Below are 16,459 nucleotides of genomic sequence, written 5' to 3'. Positions count from 1 at the left end.
GCGGCGGAGAACGCCTCGGGTTGGGGCGGCCACCGGTTGGAGGAAGGCGGGGCGGAGGGCTGCGGGGCGGGGTGACGACTGGGCGCTGGCCGGCCGCATGCGCGGGCGGCGTTGGTAAAGAGGTTGGAGTTTCTGGCTCGGCGAGGTTGTGGGCGGGGGAGGGTGTGGGGTTTGTCGTTATGGATGTTTGTGTTTAAGGATGAAGTTGTGGGTTTTGTGGGGTGGCCACCCACAGGGCTCATCCTCTAGACTGGACCACCCACAAGTTCCCTTTAATGCTGGGGTGGGTGAAGGGGGAGCAGGGTTTGGAACCTGAGATGCCCCCGGGTAACCCCTGTCGGTCTCTCCGGGAATCCTCGCCGCTGTCTCCTGCAGGGATTCTGAATTCGGGTTTGGGAACTCCCCAAATTTTCCAGCTGTCATTTATCGTAGTGTTAGTACGGGGTCATTGAACACTTTACCAAGTTGCCAAAATTAATTTGGCATGCATTTTTTTTTTGTTTTAGGTGCTACGTAAAATGGCACATTTTTGTTTTTTTCTTTTTGAGACAAGGTCTCACTTTGTCCCCCAGGCTGGAGTGCAGTGGCACATCACGATCACGGTTCACTGCAGCCTCGACCTCCTGGGCTCGAGAGATCCTCCCGCCTCAGCCTTCCAATTAGCTAGTACTGCAGACGTGCGCCACCACTCCCGGCTAAATTTTTTTTTTTTTGGTAGGGGCAGGGGTCTCGCTATGTTGTCCAGACTGGTATTGAACTCCTGGGCTCAGGCGATCTTCCTGCCTCAGCCTTTGCAAAGTGCTGGGATTACAGGGGTGAGCCCCCGCACCCGGCCAAATGGCAAATGGCACACACTTTGATGGTATTAAATGGTACTTGATAATTAGATCAACGCTAACAACAAGTCAAACTCCAAAGAGTTGGGAATCAGAGAATTAGGCCTGTATATACGGAAGCAGTACGGCCTTATAATACGGGCTTAAAAAATGTTTATTGAATGATGGTTGGCTAACTTCTGTAGATGCTAGGCTGATGAAATTAATCATTGTAACTCACCGTTAGCTAGTGTATCCCCAGACTAGGGACCATGTCTGGTCTGTTCTGCTCACCATTGAATCCCCAGCACTTAGTAAAAAGCCTAGTACACCCAGAGTTGATACTCTTTATGCTCCCGAGTGGATAAATCGAAACTGGAAACCAGTACAAATCTAGTTCCTCTGTGGTATGCGCTTTTAGTGTCCTGGAGGAGTTCCAAATGGTATTTGCATTTTTAAAGTCTTCTCTATACTTATTTGTCATCTTCTTTCTCACAGAATTTTCAAGGAGCTTTGTTTACTCATCTTTGGTTCCAGTTTACCCCTACTACCTCCTTTTCTTTATTTTTCCTCTCACATTGCATATTTCAATAAATTTTCTCCAGCAGTTTAATTCGATTTCATACCACTCCTCTCCTTGTTTGCAGATAATCTCTCTGATATATTTTCTATTGTGTATGATTTTTTGTTTATAAAGTTGCAAGGAACACACTAAGTAGAGCTGCAGGGTTTAGGTACGATGTATTGAATGTGGCTTGATGGGAACACCTTTTCTGTCCTCTTCTCCCATAGGAAGAGTTTAAAGAACGCTGCAGTCAGTGTGCTGCTGTCTCATGGGGCCTTACTGATGAAGGCAAATATTATTGCACTTCTTGCCACAATGTTACAGAGGTAAGTAACAAATACCATTTATGAGTTTGCTTATGTTTTAAATATTACTATTTCAGCCTGCTATGTAGTCTAAGTCCCAAAGAATTTGGTTAATTTTTGTCACTCATGCAATGCCAACATTCCAAGGATGTGAGTGGTCTTGGGTACTTACACATAGGTTAAGGGATTTGTGAATTAGATTGAGGATGAGTTTTTGAAATTATGTTGGGCCACATTTATAAATGATTTCTTATTCAGAGTATATGGTTGAGGGAAATAATTAAAATTGTACTTAGAAGATGATGCATTTCTTTTTATTAGTACTTATTTACATTTTTAAAATGTGTCATGGTGGCTTAGAGGTTTGGAAGATGGAATGTTAGAAAACTTGAGGACTGGGCTGGGCGCGGTGGCTTATGCCTATAATCCCAGCACTTTGGGAGGCTGAGGCAGGTGGATCACCTGAGGTCAGGAGTTGGAGACCAGCCTGGCCAACATGGGAAAACCCCGTCTCCACTAAAAATACAAAAATTAGTCGGGCGTGGTAGCATGCGCCTGTAGTCCCAGCTACTCAGGAGGCTGAGGCAGGAGAATTGCTTGAACCTGGGGGCAGAGGTTGCAGTGAGATGAGATCACGCCACTGTACTTCAGCCTGGGCAACAGAGCAAGACTCCATCTAAAAAAAAAAAAAAGCTTAAGGACTGTTGGGAATATTGGAACTACACTTCATTATCCTTTTATCTTTGTATAGTACCGTACAGATTACAAAGTGTTTTTGGATTCATTATCTCATTTCCTCCTCATCACCAATGTGAGAGCCTATTGATAGGGCTCACAATTTGAGTGAGTTTGCCAAAGTTACCCAAGTTCCAGGACTTGAATATGAGTCTTCTGACTTCAGCGTTCATTTTACCCATCTTGTCATACTGTCCTGTGTAACCTTGGTAAACGAGGCTACCTTCACGTTGTGAGGGCTAGGTCCTATTGTGGTGAACACACCTGCAGGCCAGCATCACCAAAATAATCAAGGGTGTAGAGAGTCTGCTAGTAGACGGGCTAAATGTGGCCAGGACTCTCCTCTGTGGAAAAGGATTTCCTCAAATCTACAGAGCCAGGAAGGGACAAATGTTACCTTCACCGTACGGGCTTAAGAAAGGCAAATTTGGGACGATAAAAGTAACTGTAGACTTCTGCTTCTGGCTGAGATGGAGTAGCAGAGACCAGACTTAACTTTGTCCGCTAAACAACGAAAAACCTGGACAAAATATATGAAACGAGTAAAAGGAAAAAAATTTTCCCTTGAAAAAACTGGTGAATTGAGCTTGCAAGTCTGTCACACAAGTGCTTTTCCTTGAGACAGTGTTCTTGAGTCTGCAGCTGGAATGCTTATCTCTGCTTCCTATTTAGTCACACAGAATATTAAAAAGATATGTGCTCACTTGATGAAATTGTTGGGGTGATGGAGATATTTATTATCTTGATTATAGTGATGGTTTCGTGGAGATATATTTTGTGTGTGTGTCTGTGTATGTCAGATTGTGCACCTGACAGATATGCACTTTGGTCCTCACCCTCAGTGTGTAGTAAGGAGCTAGCAGTTTTACTCACTGTTGCTTTTGTACTATAGTGCAGGTGTAAACACAGTGAAGAAAGATTGTGTCTAATGGAGTATTTGCCGTTAGTAGATGAAGTCCACATACTATTTTTATAGGAGTTGAACTACATTAACTAATTGCTTTTCTATTTCTGGTTTTGATAGTTTCCGTTTGGTTCTGTTTGATCAAATCTGCTGCAGTCATTTTTTAGTTTGAAAGATCCTAATACCACTACCTAGCTCCACATTTGAAAGACTGTCAACTCCTGTGAAGTAATTTGTCAAGAATGTAGAGTTCATGAAGATGGACAACATCTTTATAAAGACCAAGAACCTAGCTCAGTGCCTTCCTTTCAGACAACAGGCTTAAAGGAAAAAAAAGTTATGCGTTGCACAACTTCAGTAGTTATTCTCGGCTTTATGGTGATCCAGGCATGTTCTTCACATGGACTGTGAGAATATGATGTGGTTGGGGCTCCCTGGAGCTGAGCAGTGTGGTGATGGTGATGCTGAAATACAGTGGGCGGAGAATGACGAGTGAGACAGTTGCAGCTATGAAGAATGGAAGTCATGGTGCAACTTGCCTTATTTTTCTGCCCCTTTTACTGCCCCCTCTTCCTCAGCATGTAACTCTCAAGTTCCAGACACGCTCTGCAATCTGGGAAAGGACTTCCGAATTGATAAAGGAACCAAAATGTTATCCTGATATATTTTATCCAGAAAAAAATATATATAAGGTCATAAATCTGTTCAATTTAGACAATAGATATTTTTGCAAGAGTTTCACGGATATTTAAAAAGATGTAGGCTAGACTTGTGTGAGTTTAATAGATTTTTATGATTATAAGAGCAATGCATGTTTACTATAGAAAATTTGGAAATTATGAAGATGAAAGCTAAAATCACCAGTAATCTCTACATTTGTCTCTTTTTTCCTGTGTATGAAATGGAGAAAGGGATGTGTGAGTACTGTTTAATCTGTTGCCATAACAATTTGGAAAACTACTTTATCTAAACATTTGCAGACATTTTTTATAGACTGTAAATATTCTGTAATAGCCATTCGGTAATTTAATTAATTATAGCTCTAGTTTTGGATGTTTTACTTTTTCACGTTTTTTGCTCTTTCACATTTTGTCTAGTACAGATTTTAAGTCTTTTTTTCCTGGCTACCCTTTGTAAGTTTTATTGTCTTTGCTAGATAATGGCTTTTGTATTTATTTTGACGTGTCTTACGTTCTCAGTGTGGCCAACCCAGTATACCAAAATTGCTTTGAATATGGTTTCTGTGATTAGAGAGGTTACATTTCAGAACTCCTGTTGGTAGAGACATATCTTTTATTCTTATGGAGAGTTAAAGATAAATTTCATTCCAAATCTCTAAATTTAGAAAAGCAGTAATGTCCTCTGTTGGTTAAAAATCCTCACCTTTCTTCTGGCATTAAGACTCAATAATGGGGGCTGGGCGCGGTGGCTCACTCCTATAAGCCCAGCACTTTGGGAGACCAATGTGGGTGGATCACCTGAGGTCGGGAGTTTGAGACCAGCCTGACCAACATGGAGAAACCCCGTCTCTACTAAAAATACAAAATTAGCCAGGCATGGTGGCGCATGCCTGTGATCCCAGCTACTCGGGAGGCTGAGGCAGGAGAATTGCTTGAACCTGGGAGGCAGAGGTTGCAGTGAGCTGAGATAGTGTCATTGCACTCCAGCCTGGGCGACAAGAGCGAAATTCCCTCTCAAAAAAAAACAAAAAAAAAAAAAAAACTCAATAATGGGAACATTTATTCTACTTTATGGAATAAAGTGTGGCCTCATTTTAAAAAAAAGACTCAACACTTTATTTTTAGTTGTGGGAGAGCCAGAATCTTTGATACTTGCCCTTGAGAGCAGTTAGGATTGAAGACTCTGGTATGAATTATACCAACCATTTTAGTCATTCTAAAATTCTGTAAGTTTGATTAAAAATAAAAGGTAATATGTACTTTTATAATTTCAGAAATGAAAGCAGTTTTAGAGTATTATTCAAAGACATGGAAAAGTAGGCCAGAAGTAATCTGTCTGTAGTTTAGGCATTACCACTTACAATAAATACATAAACTGTTTTAATACCAAAGTGTATTTTGCGTGGAGAAAAAAGTGAGTAAATTTAACTTTTGGTTTGGCTTGGTTTGTAAAAGTTAAAAAGTGATTTAAAATAAAAGTTTATTCATTTTACAAACACTTTATGGTTGCTGTATTCCAGGCACTGTTTTAGTTACTGAGAAATTTTGAATGAAAAAACAACATCAACATTAACTAGAATGTTAAATGTTTATAATTTTCCCAAGATTTTACCATCCTTCGTCCTGGTACTCACAATTTGGTTCATTATACGTTCCAGAAAATACCTGGAAATATGCTTGGGGAGATGTAAAACTATCTTTTTAATGGTCTTTTTCTGTTCCTGCAGAGATCTCAGGAAGTTATAAACACTGATCTTATTCCTAATACCCAAATAAAAGCCCTCAACCGGGGACTTAAAAAAAAAAACAACTCTGGTAAGTTCTTTCTTCACATGTGCTTAACATTCTTTATTCACATCTTCACCTTCATGGTGAGGACATGGAATGGAATTTTAAGTAGATTCTAGAGAAAATGCCAGATTTTATCTACTGGCATACGTTCTTCTGGCCTATGTTTGTTATTCATTGTGGTGAATATGATTTCCTGTACTTTTATAGAAAAAATGCTTATTTTCTGAAATAATTCAACCATGGAATTGTTAGGTGAGTTAAATACAATATTCAACTTCTAGAAATCCATTTCTCGTATTGAATTTTGAACACATCCTTTTAAAAATTGGGAAAATTATTTTCCCTTAAAATGGCCTCAGCATGAGTGTGCTTTGAAAGGTAAAGTCTTTCATTAATCCAGTGAGTACATATAATTAACCATTATTGAGAAGGATCGTAGGTAAAGTCTAACTGATGGTTTTTATTTTTGACTAAGTACCGAGGACCAAATCCCCAAGTTTGAAACCCGGGTAATGATAATGGGGACTCTTCTACATGAGATAGCTTTAAGGATACACACACATTTAAAAAAATGTGTATATTTATTTGTGTGTGTGTGTTTATGAAATATATGAAATACGTTAACATTCTTAGATGAATAACAGTGAATGCCTAAATGCTATCTCATGTTTCTGTTTAGCCTTTAGTAGTAACTTTTTATTAGGCTAAAACCTGATTAACTTTTATTAAATTTTATTGGAGTAAAACCCGATTAATTTTGCCTTGACCTACTTAAATAGTTAAAATGTGTAGTTTAAACATGCATTTCTTAAGGAACTTCAGGTGCTTTATATTAGGTGTTAGGTGTCTTATAGTCAACCTCGTCACCCTTAGTTTCTTCATTGGTAAAATGAGAATAAAATGCCATCTGTTATGGAAAATAAGAACACAGACTCAAAATTTAAAATACAACTTTATCAGTTTCTAGGAACAGTATGCAAGAAGAAGAGGGAGTATATATGCATGTAGCTTGAAGAGTTTAAACTTCCTCAGCTTATGGACCATTCAGAATTATTGGGTTTTCTGTTTTACTCTTACAACTTGAGACCCTTTCTGGGAAGGAATTGGGTTAGTCAGCAGAGGTGGGGAGACTTTGTGACATTTAGGTAAGGGAGAAGAGTTGAAGTCGTCTGGCATTCTGCGGAGAAGAGATCTTGAAGTCAGTAACTGACCTCAAGCTCTGTGTAAAAAGTACGGATAACAAGCTTTTGGAAGAGTTACAGTATTTGTCCAGCGGTGAGGGGCAAAACGTAAGGGTCTTCATAGACTTTTCCTTCAGCTCGTAGTTGTCATTAAACACGTAGCTCTGTCTATTGTGGTGGCAGATTTCTTCACAGTCTCTTAGGGTGGTTTTGAGTATTCAAGAAAATAACCCACTTAAAATACCCAGCACACACTTGGCACCTAGGTTGAAATCAGTATTAGTACCTTGCTTTCATTTTCTCCCTATAACCTAGAACCATGTCAGGAAAAGCAGAATGCCATTGAGCATTTTATTTTCTTTGAATGTTCTTACTGCCCTTTTCTGTACTCCTGTATCACAAGATCTTGACATTCGTCTATTCATTCACTAGAAGTTCACCGTTCCCTTGTGAGTTGGAACAGAAAAGCGGTGGAAGCGGTAACTTAGTACTTTCATTTAGGATTCCGCTGGGCATCGTTGGTCATTTAGGATTCTGCCGGGCATCGTTCGGGAAAACAGACATTTTAAAAACTTGTTTCACTTTTTTTTTTAACGTGGTGACTATTCATTTTTCTGCCTCTTAGGTTAGTATTTTCAGAAAAATACAGATAATGGAAAACATTTGAAATCTGAAATTATACAAAATATTTGGTTTCAGCATTTGTATACACATTTGCCAGGTTGGAAACAAGAATATAAGAATGGAAACCCTCTTCAGTGGTACAAAAACATTCAAGTTGCTAAGCTGCTAAGTTCTGGGTTAATTTAAAAAAAAAAAAAAAAAAAGAAAACTTCAAGTCGCAATATGTAAAACACAAATTGTAACTGTAGTAGCATTAAAGTTTGTAAATTAGAAATGTAAATGCTAAAACATGCTATTTGTCATTTAGAAAAAGGCTGGGATTGGTATGTGTGTGAAGGTTTCCAGAACATTCTTTGTCAACAAGCAGAAGCCTTAAAGAACCTTGGAATAGGCCCAGAGTTAAAGGTGAGTACATTTGTGACTAGATGTTAGCTTTACATATTGTTGTTTAAAGAACAGTAAGACTTAAGAGTGGAACTAAGGAGAAATCAGTAATAACACTAGGGCTACTGGAAGAATAATTTTTCTGATGTTTTTGCTTTAACCTTTTAGTAGGTTAGCAGTTCTGGAAGTGTATTCTACAGGATGTAAATAAGCAATACATCCAAAAGAAAAATTTAAAGGTTTTAGTCTTCAGATACTTTGGAAACAACAGGTTAAACAAAGTAAAACTCAAATAACTTTGGGAGTTTATTAGTACCATTTATGTGTTAATGTGCTTGTTTAATTTCCAGGGAATGTCCTGTGTGGTATTCACAATTTGAGAACAGAGTCATTTGGTGTATGTACATAACGTCTTTCAGGACTTGAGTTCCACAGAATGCATTTTGGACAGTGATATGCTCAACCAGTCGTTCACCTGAGTGTGCATCAGAATCACCTGGAGGGCTTGATAAAACACCAATCACTGGACCTTAACCCCTGAATTTCTGAGTTAGTATGTCTGAGTAGGGCCCAAGAATGTGCATTTCTAACAAGTTCTTATGGGACACCGATGCTTCTGGTCCGGGGACCACACTTTGACTTTCCTGCCTTCCTGGAGCAACGTAGTATTTCTGCAATTATTTGAATTTCACATTCGTTCATCTAGTAAAAGCCATTTAAAGAATCCTTTAAAAAGCCAGTTATGGCTGGGCGCGGTGGCTCAAGCCTGTAATCCCAGCACTTTGGGAGGCCGAGACAGGCGGATCACAAGGTCAGGAGATCGAGACCATCCTGGCGAACACGGTGAAACCCCGTCTCTAAAAAAATACAAAAAACTAGCCGGGCGAGGTGGCGGGCGCCTGTAGTCCCAGCTACTCGTGAGGCTGAGGCAGGAGAATGGCGTAAACCCGGGAGGCAGAGCTTGCAGTGAGCTGAGATCCGGCCACTGCACTCCAGCCTGGGCAACAGAGCGAGACTCCATCTCAAAAAAAAAAAAAAGCGAGTTATTTAGCAACAAGTTGTTCCCTTGCTTCATATGCTTCATTGGAAACCAAGTGTTGAGAGGTCCAGCCTAGTTGGGGAGAGGCATTTGGGCGTATGTGAAATGAATAGACATGAATTTATATGGTGATATACTCATAAGGGAATTTTTTTTTTTTTTTTAAGAGAGGTAGTCTTGCTCTCGTTGCCTAGGCTGGAGTGCAGTGGCACAATCTTGGCTCGCTGCAACCTCCACCTCCCGTGTTCAAGCAATTCTCCTGTCTCAGCCTCCCGAGTAGTTGGGACTACGGGCGCACGCTGCTACACCTGGCTAATTTTTTATGTTTTAGTAGGGATGGGGTTTCACCATGTTGCGCAGGGTGGGCTCAAACTCCTGAGCTCAGGCAATCCACCCACCTCGGCCTGTCAAAGTGCTAGGATTACAGGCGTGAGCCACTGCACCTGACCCTCATAAGTGATATTAAAGGCAAAAAGAGAACAGATAAAGATCAACGTGGGCTGCAGTCACCAAGGAAAGATTTGTAGAGGAGCCTTTGCTGTTCAAACTGGTGGCTGGGGCAAGCCCAAACAGAACAACTACACTTCCAATGCATGGCCTAAATGGATGCTGGGCCTACCCTGAAAGGCGTTAAGTATTAAAAATTCAGAAGCATGAAGCAACAGAGGCTTACCCATAATAGTGTTTGCATTAGGTATGATAGCTGATAGTGGGGGTTTGTGATCTGGTTTCTGCTCACGTAGTCATTCTGTGTATACATGTTTAGAAACAATTTTATATAATTACACTGTATAGCTGTAGCAGGGTTTATTCCTATGTAACTTTATGCTCAACCTCATTAGGGGTTAATTCTGAAAACAATTTTTCTGAAATTAGCCAATGAGCATAACTGTTCAGACCTCATCAGTTGAGTGGCATTATGCCATGTACGCAGGCTCCAGAATCAAAACTGACTCCACATCCTATTGATAGTTTTTCTACTTACCGGCTGGGTAATCTTGGACAAGTTACTCATTTTCTTCAATGGTAAAATGAAGCTAATAGCTGTCTTACAGTATTGTGTTGGAGCTAAGGGATGCCTGGTACCTAGTAGATGATGAATAAATGGAAGAGTCTTTTTGTTTGTTTTTTTTTTCTTTGTGAGACAGGGTCTTGCTCTGTTGCCCAGACTGGAGTGCAGTGACCTGATCATGGGTCACTGCAGCCCCAACCTCCCAGACTCGAGCGATCCTCCCACCTCAGCCTCCCAAGTAGCTGGGACTACAGGTGTGTGCCACCATACCTGGCTAACTTTTTGATTTTTTGTAGCGATGAGGTCTCACCATGTTGCCCAGGCTGGTTTTGAACTCCTGGGCTCAAGCAGTTTCTCCTGCCTCAGCCTCCCAAAGTCTGGGGATTACAGTAGTGAGCCACTGCCCGGCCGGAAAAGTTTTTTGTTTAGTTTTACTTTCACCTGGGACTGGTTAGTAAACCTGGTAACAACTTTGCCCCTAACTAAAAGTGTAGTCATGTATCAGTTGCTTTCCTACTCTGATCCTTAATTTACTAATATGCAAAAGAAAAGGACTCAACTAGGTTATTTTAATGTCTTTCTCTAAAATCTAAAATTAAGAAGGATTTTTTCAACATTTCTCATGTACCTGATACTATGATGATATTATAATTCTTTTTAAGGAAAAGCAGGTAAGAATACATGTAGATGGAAGACTTAACCAGCCCTCCAGGTGATTCTGATGCACACTTAAGCTTGAGAACCACTGGTTCAACATATTAATCCCCAATGTGCATTTTGTGGAACTCATGTTCTGATAGATGCTACATACAGACACCAACGATTTTGTTCTCAAATTGTGAATACCACGTAAAACATATACTGGAAATTTATATGTAATATGTAAAATACAAGAGAGCTGTGGTATAGATGTGCCTGTACATTTGTCGTCATAACCTGAATCACCCCCCACTCATTTCCCTTCCTCCTTAGAATGACGTTTTACATAATTTTTGGAAGCGCTACCTTCAGAAGAGCAAGCAGGCATATTGTAAGAACCCAGTTTATACCACTGGAAGGAAACCTACAGTAAGTCACAAGTCTGAAAGTTGGATTAAAAAACATGTCTGTTGAGATGTAGAGATGAAGATGGGTTCCTGACCAGTTTGAGTATCTGAGATTATGATGCTTGTCAGAGGATTTTCAGTTAAGAGGCTTCTGTTACAGTCCAGAAGGACAGGGTCACTGACATATAAATATTTTGGGGTTAACTTAAGATTTTTTTTAAAAAAGGTTTTGCTAGAGTTGAGTAATTTCTTGTGTAAAGCAATATTAGCATCTCGCTAAAATCTTAGTGAATAAGTAAGCAATAAGTAAAATATTAAGCTGATACGTGAATTGGTAAGATAATTTCTACTTCAATTTTGAAAGGAAATGGGAACAATTACTTTTAATTAGAAGCATAGTTTTCTCAGGTATATCCATTAAATATTTCCTTAGTGCTTTGGATATAACTGTTTTGAGAACAGTAAGAGGCCTGCTTCTGAATCCTGGTCCCTACTTTTGAGCTGTATCATCTTTCATGAGGTAAATTACTGAAAATATGCAGAAGCAGCAAATTAACAAGCAAACATAGAGAGCGGGACAGTGGGGAAGGGTGCTATTTAATAAAAGGTGGTCATGGAGGCTCTTGCTGATGAGGGAGCTGAAGTGATGAAGAAAGTGAGAGAGTAAACCATGGGATATCTAGAGTAAGAAATGCAGAATTTCAGGTCTTACCAAGACCAGTTGAATGCAGGTATGCATTTTAAGAAGTCCCTGGGTGCTTCCTATACACTACACTGAAGTTTGAGAAGCACTGGTGTAGATGAGAAGTGATGGTGGCTGGGACCAGGAGGTAGAACTGGAGGTGTTAAGTGATAGGATTCTATATAAAGTCTGAAGATAGAGCCAACAGAATTTCCTGATGGATTGGATGTGGGGTGTGGGAGAAAGAGAGGAATAGGAGTCAATGATGACTCTAAGGTTTTTGACCTGAGCAGCTGGAAGGAAGGAGTTGCCATCAACTGAAGGGTAAGTGGGCCAGGAACATCAAGGGTTCCGTTTTAGACATGTTAAGTTTGAGACAGCTGTTAGCATCTGTGTTAGTCCATTTTCACACTGCTATAAAAATACTACCTGAGACAGGGCAATTTCTAAACAAAAGAAGTTTAATTGACTCACAGTTCCACATGGTTGGGGAGGCCCTAGAAAACATGTAATCATGGCCCAAGGATAGGGGAAGTAAGGCATGTCTTACATGGCAGCAGGAGAGAGAGAGGGAGAGAGACAGAGAGAGAATGCGTGTGTGTGAGAAAGCGCATGCAGAGGGAAACTGCCACTTTTAAAACCATTAGATTGCATGAGAACTCCCTCACTATCATGAGAACAGCATGGGGGAAACCACCCCCGTGATCCAGTCGCCTCTCACCAGGTCCCTCTCACAACATGTGGAGATTACAATTCGAGATGAGAAATTTGGTTGGGGACAGAGCCAAACCATATCATTCCATCCCTGGCCCCTGCCAAATCTCATGTCCTTCTCACATTGCAAAATCAATCTTGCCTTCCCAACAGTCTACCAAAGTCTTAACTTGTTCCAGCATATTAACTCATTAACTCAAAAGTTCAAGTCCAAAGTCTCATCTGAGACAAGGCAAGTCCTTTCCACCTATAAGCCTATAAAATCAAAAACAAGTTAGTTACTTCCAAGATGAAATGAGGTTACAGGCATTGCGTAAATGTTCCCAATCCCCATGGAATAAATTGGCCAAAACAAAGGGACCACAGGCCCCATACAAGTCTGAAACCCAGCAGGGCATTCACTAAACCTTAAAGCTCCAAAATAAGCTTTGACTCCATGTCTCACATCCAGGCATGCTGATGCAAGGAGTGGTCTCACAAGGTCTTGGGCAGCTCTGCTCCTTTGGCTCTGCAGGAGCCACGTGGTCCAGAGTTTCATGGACTAGAGTTGACTGTCTGCGGCTTTCCAAGCGCATGGTGCAAGATGTCAGTGGATCTACCATTCTGGGGTCTGCAGGACGGTGGCCCTCTTCTCACAGCTCCACTAGGCAGAGCCCCAGTGGGGACTCTGTGTTGGGGCTCCAATCCCACATTTCCCTAGAAGAGGTTCCCCATAAGGGCTCTGCCCCTGCAGCAGTCTTCTGCCTGGACATCCAGGCATTTCCCTTCATCCTCTGTAATCTAGGCAGAGGTTCCCAAACCTCAGCTCTTGTCTTCTATGCACCCACAGGCCCATCACCACATGGAAGCTGCCAAAGCCTGAGGCTTGTGCCCTCTGAAGCCATGGCCTGAGCTATACTTTGGTGCCTTTTAGCCATGGCTGAAGCTGGAGTGGCTGGGATGCAGGGTGCCATATCCTGAGGCTACACAAAGTAGCTGCGCCCTGGACCTGGCCTGCAAAACCATTTTTCCCTCTTAGGCCTCTGGGCCTGTGATGGGAGGGGCTGTCTCAAAGATCTCTGACATGTTCTGGAGACATTTTCCCCATTGTCTTGAGTGTTAACATTCACTCCTCATTACTTACGCAAATTTCTATAGCCGGCTTGAATTTTCTCCCCAGAAAATGGGTTTTTCTTTTCTACCTGGTGGTCTGGCTGCAAATATTCCAAACTTTTATGCTCTGGTTCCCTTTTAAATAAAAGTTCCAGTTTCAGATAATCTCTTTGTGAATGCACATGACTGAATGCTTTCAGAATCAGCCAGGTCACCTCTTGAATGCTTTGCTGCTCAGAAATTTCTTCCGCCAGATACCCTGAATCATCTTTCTCAGCTTCAAAGTTCTACAGATCTTTAGGGCAGGGGCAAAATGCCACCAGTCTCTTTGCTAAAGCGTAGCAAGAGTAACCTTTACTCCAGTTCCCAATAAGTTCCTCATCTCCATCTGAAACCACCTCAGCCTGGACTTCATTGTCCATATCACTATCAGCATTTTTTTTTTTTTTTTTTTTGAGATGGAGTGTTGCTTTGTTGCCCAGGCTGGAGTGCAGTGGCACCACCTTGGCTCACTGCAACCTCCGCCTTCTGGGTTCAAGTGATTTTTGTGGCTTAGCCTCCTGAGTAGCTGGGACTGCAGACGCATGCCACCATGTCCAGCTACTTTTTTGTGTTTTTAGTAGAGATGGGGTTTCACCATGTTGGTCAGGCTGGTCTTGAACTCCTGACCTCAGGTCAGGCCCACCTCCACCTCTCAAAGTGCTGAGATTACAGGCGTGAGCCATCACACCTGGCCACTAACAGCATTTTGATCACAATCATTCAACAAGTTTCTAGGAAGTTTCAAACCTTCTTTGATCTTCCTGTCTTCTTCTGAGCCCTCCAAACTGTTCCAACCCCTGCTTGTTACCCAGTTCCAAAGTTGCTTCCACATTTTCAAGTATCTTTATGGTGGTATTCCACTTCTGGTACCAATTTCCTGTATTAGTCTGTTTCCACACTCCTATAAAGATACTACCTGAGACTGGGTAATTTATAAACAAAAGAGGTTTAATGGGCTCAGAGTTCTGCATGGCAGGGGCCTCAGGAAACTTTTTAAATCATGGTGGAAAGCAAAGGTGAAGCAAGGCATGTCTTCCAGCAGGGGAGAGAGAGCGTGCAGGGGAAACTGCCACTTTTAAAATGATCAGATCTCATGAGAACTCCCTCACTATCACAAGAACAGCCTGGGGGAACCTTCCCCCATGATCCAGTCACTTCCCTCTAGGTCCCTCCCTCCAGATGTGGGGATTACAATTCAAGAGATTTGGGTGGGAACACAGAGCCAAACCATAGCAGCATCCAAGAGGAAATTTCAAGTATGCAGTTAGATATAAAAGTCTGCAGTTCGGGAGAGAGGTCTGGGCTGGAGACATAAATTTTGAAGCTGTTAGTTTATATTATAATCATGAAATCTTAACATGCCATTGTTTGTAAGATACACCATTATTTTAAGTACTGCTAAGAAAGAAAAGAGTGCTGCAAATTCAATTGTGACATGCCAGTGATTGTAAGATAAATCTCAATTTCTAGGATGTTAAAACGTGGTATGGGGGGTACATTTTACGATTTGAAGATAGTAGCTAGTATTTAAAACCATAAGACCAGATGACATCACCAAGGTGTGAAGACAGAGAGAGGACCAATAACTTAGCTCTAGGTTATTCTAGGGTTAAGATGTTTGGGATAAAAAAGGAACCGGCAAAAAAATTCTTAGGAACAATGTGAAGTAAGAGGACAGCTGAGAGAATGAGCACTCTGGAGACCAAGGGAACAAAGTGTTTCAAGAAGAGAACAGTGATCCAGCTGTGATAAATGCTGTCACTAGGTCAAGAAGGAAGAGGGCTGCAAAGTGGTTAGTGGAGCAGTGGGATCAAAACCTTAATTGGAATGGAATATAAGGTAGACTGAAAGGAGAGAAATTGGAGACAACAAATCTGGACTTTTTCAAGGCATTTTGCTGCAACAAGTACAAAGAAATTCCATGGTTGCTAGGGTCAAGGGAGAGCTTTTAAAAAGTGGGATAAATGGTAGCATATTTGTGTAGTGATAGGAATGATGCAGGAGAGAAGAAAAATTTACGATGGAGAGAAAGAGTTGATGTGAATCTTTGAACAGATATCTTTGAATATACAGAGAGGTGGGATCATGTGTGCAAATAGAGAAACTGGCTTTAGACAGGAGTTTGAATCATCCAGAAGAATCAGGCGGAGGCAGAGTATGTGGTAGAGTTGCTGGCAGTGGTTACCTGTGGGAACCTGTGGAAGTTTTCTCAGTGTGTTCATGCTCATCAGCCAGCTTCCTGGTGTAGCCTCCTTCTCATGGGTCTTCCCTGTGGGGAGGGGATATGTTTGCCAGAGGACACAAGCATCTTATTTCATTCTGAGTGTTTTTTTTTGTTTTGTTTTGTTTTTTTTGCTTCATTGTCTTGTGAGCCTCTTTACCAGGAGTCTTATCTTCCTGTAATAAGATCAAGTTTATTGGCCTGCAGGGTTGAAAATCATGGCTTTTTGACTGCGATCGGTTTACCTAGGTAATGTCAGCTGATGAGGTATTTAGGTAGCTGACCTTTTTAGGGACACTCATTTCAACAGTACATGTGTGAACAGTTAAACAGTAGTATAAGATAGTATATCCTTGTTGATTACATGTTACAAATCATATGTGCTATAGAAGTTCAAGGAAAGGAGAAATCACTGAAGAGTGGGTTGGAAAGATGGCATGATGAGTAAGTAATGAGTTAGAGGGAGGAAAAGGGATGATAGTTCAGGCAGGAGAACCAGAGTTAACAAAGATACCAAGCAAAAATTTCCCAGGTAGGTTTGGTAAAAAGGAGCCAGCCAGCGTGTGTGGAGTCATTGATGTGCAGTGTTTTCAGTGGTGAAGATACTAGTGCTGTAAGAGAGATGTT

The 16,459-nt window shown here is 41.2% G+C and overlaps 1 protein-coding gene across 2 annotated transcripts in view; it reads left to right on the top strand.

The window, feature by feature from the left end:
• TAF1B (TATA-box binding protein associated factor, RNA polymerase I subunit B) overlaps positions 1-16,459 on the top strand; it is an 89,280-nt gene that overhangs the window by 713 nt on the left and 72,108 nt on the right. For both annotated transcript variants that reach the window (XM_050753913.1, XM_050753911.1), the window contains exons 2-5: positions 1,608-1,706; positions 5,732-5,819; positions 7,908-8,005; positions 11,008-11,103. In XM_050753913.1, the coding sequence (XP_050609870.1) occupies positions 1,608-1,706; positions 5,732-5,819; positions 7,908-8,005; positions 11,008-11,103 (381 nt within the window). The remainder of the gene's footprint in view (positions 1-1,607; positions 1,707-5,731; positions 5,820-7,907; positions 8,006-11,007; positions 11,104-16,459) is intronic.

This window comes from Macaca thibetana, chromosome 13, assembly GCF_024542745.1.
Source record: "Macaca thibetana thibetana isolate TM-01 chromosome 13, ASM2454274v1, whole genome shotgun sequence".
In the NCBI taxonomy this organism is placed as follows: Eukaryota; Metazoa; Chordata; class Mammalia; order Primates; family Cercopithecidae; genus Macaca; species Macaca thibetana.
The sequence above is the reverse complement of the archived record's forward strand: the minus strand, read 5'-3'. Positions and strand labels throughout refer to the sequence as shown.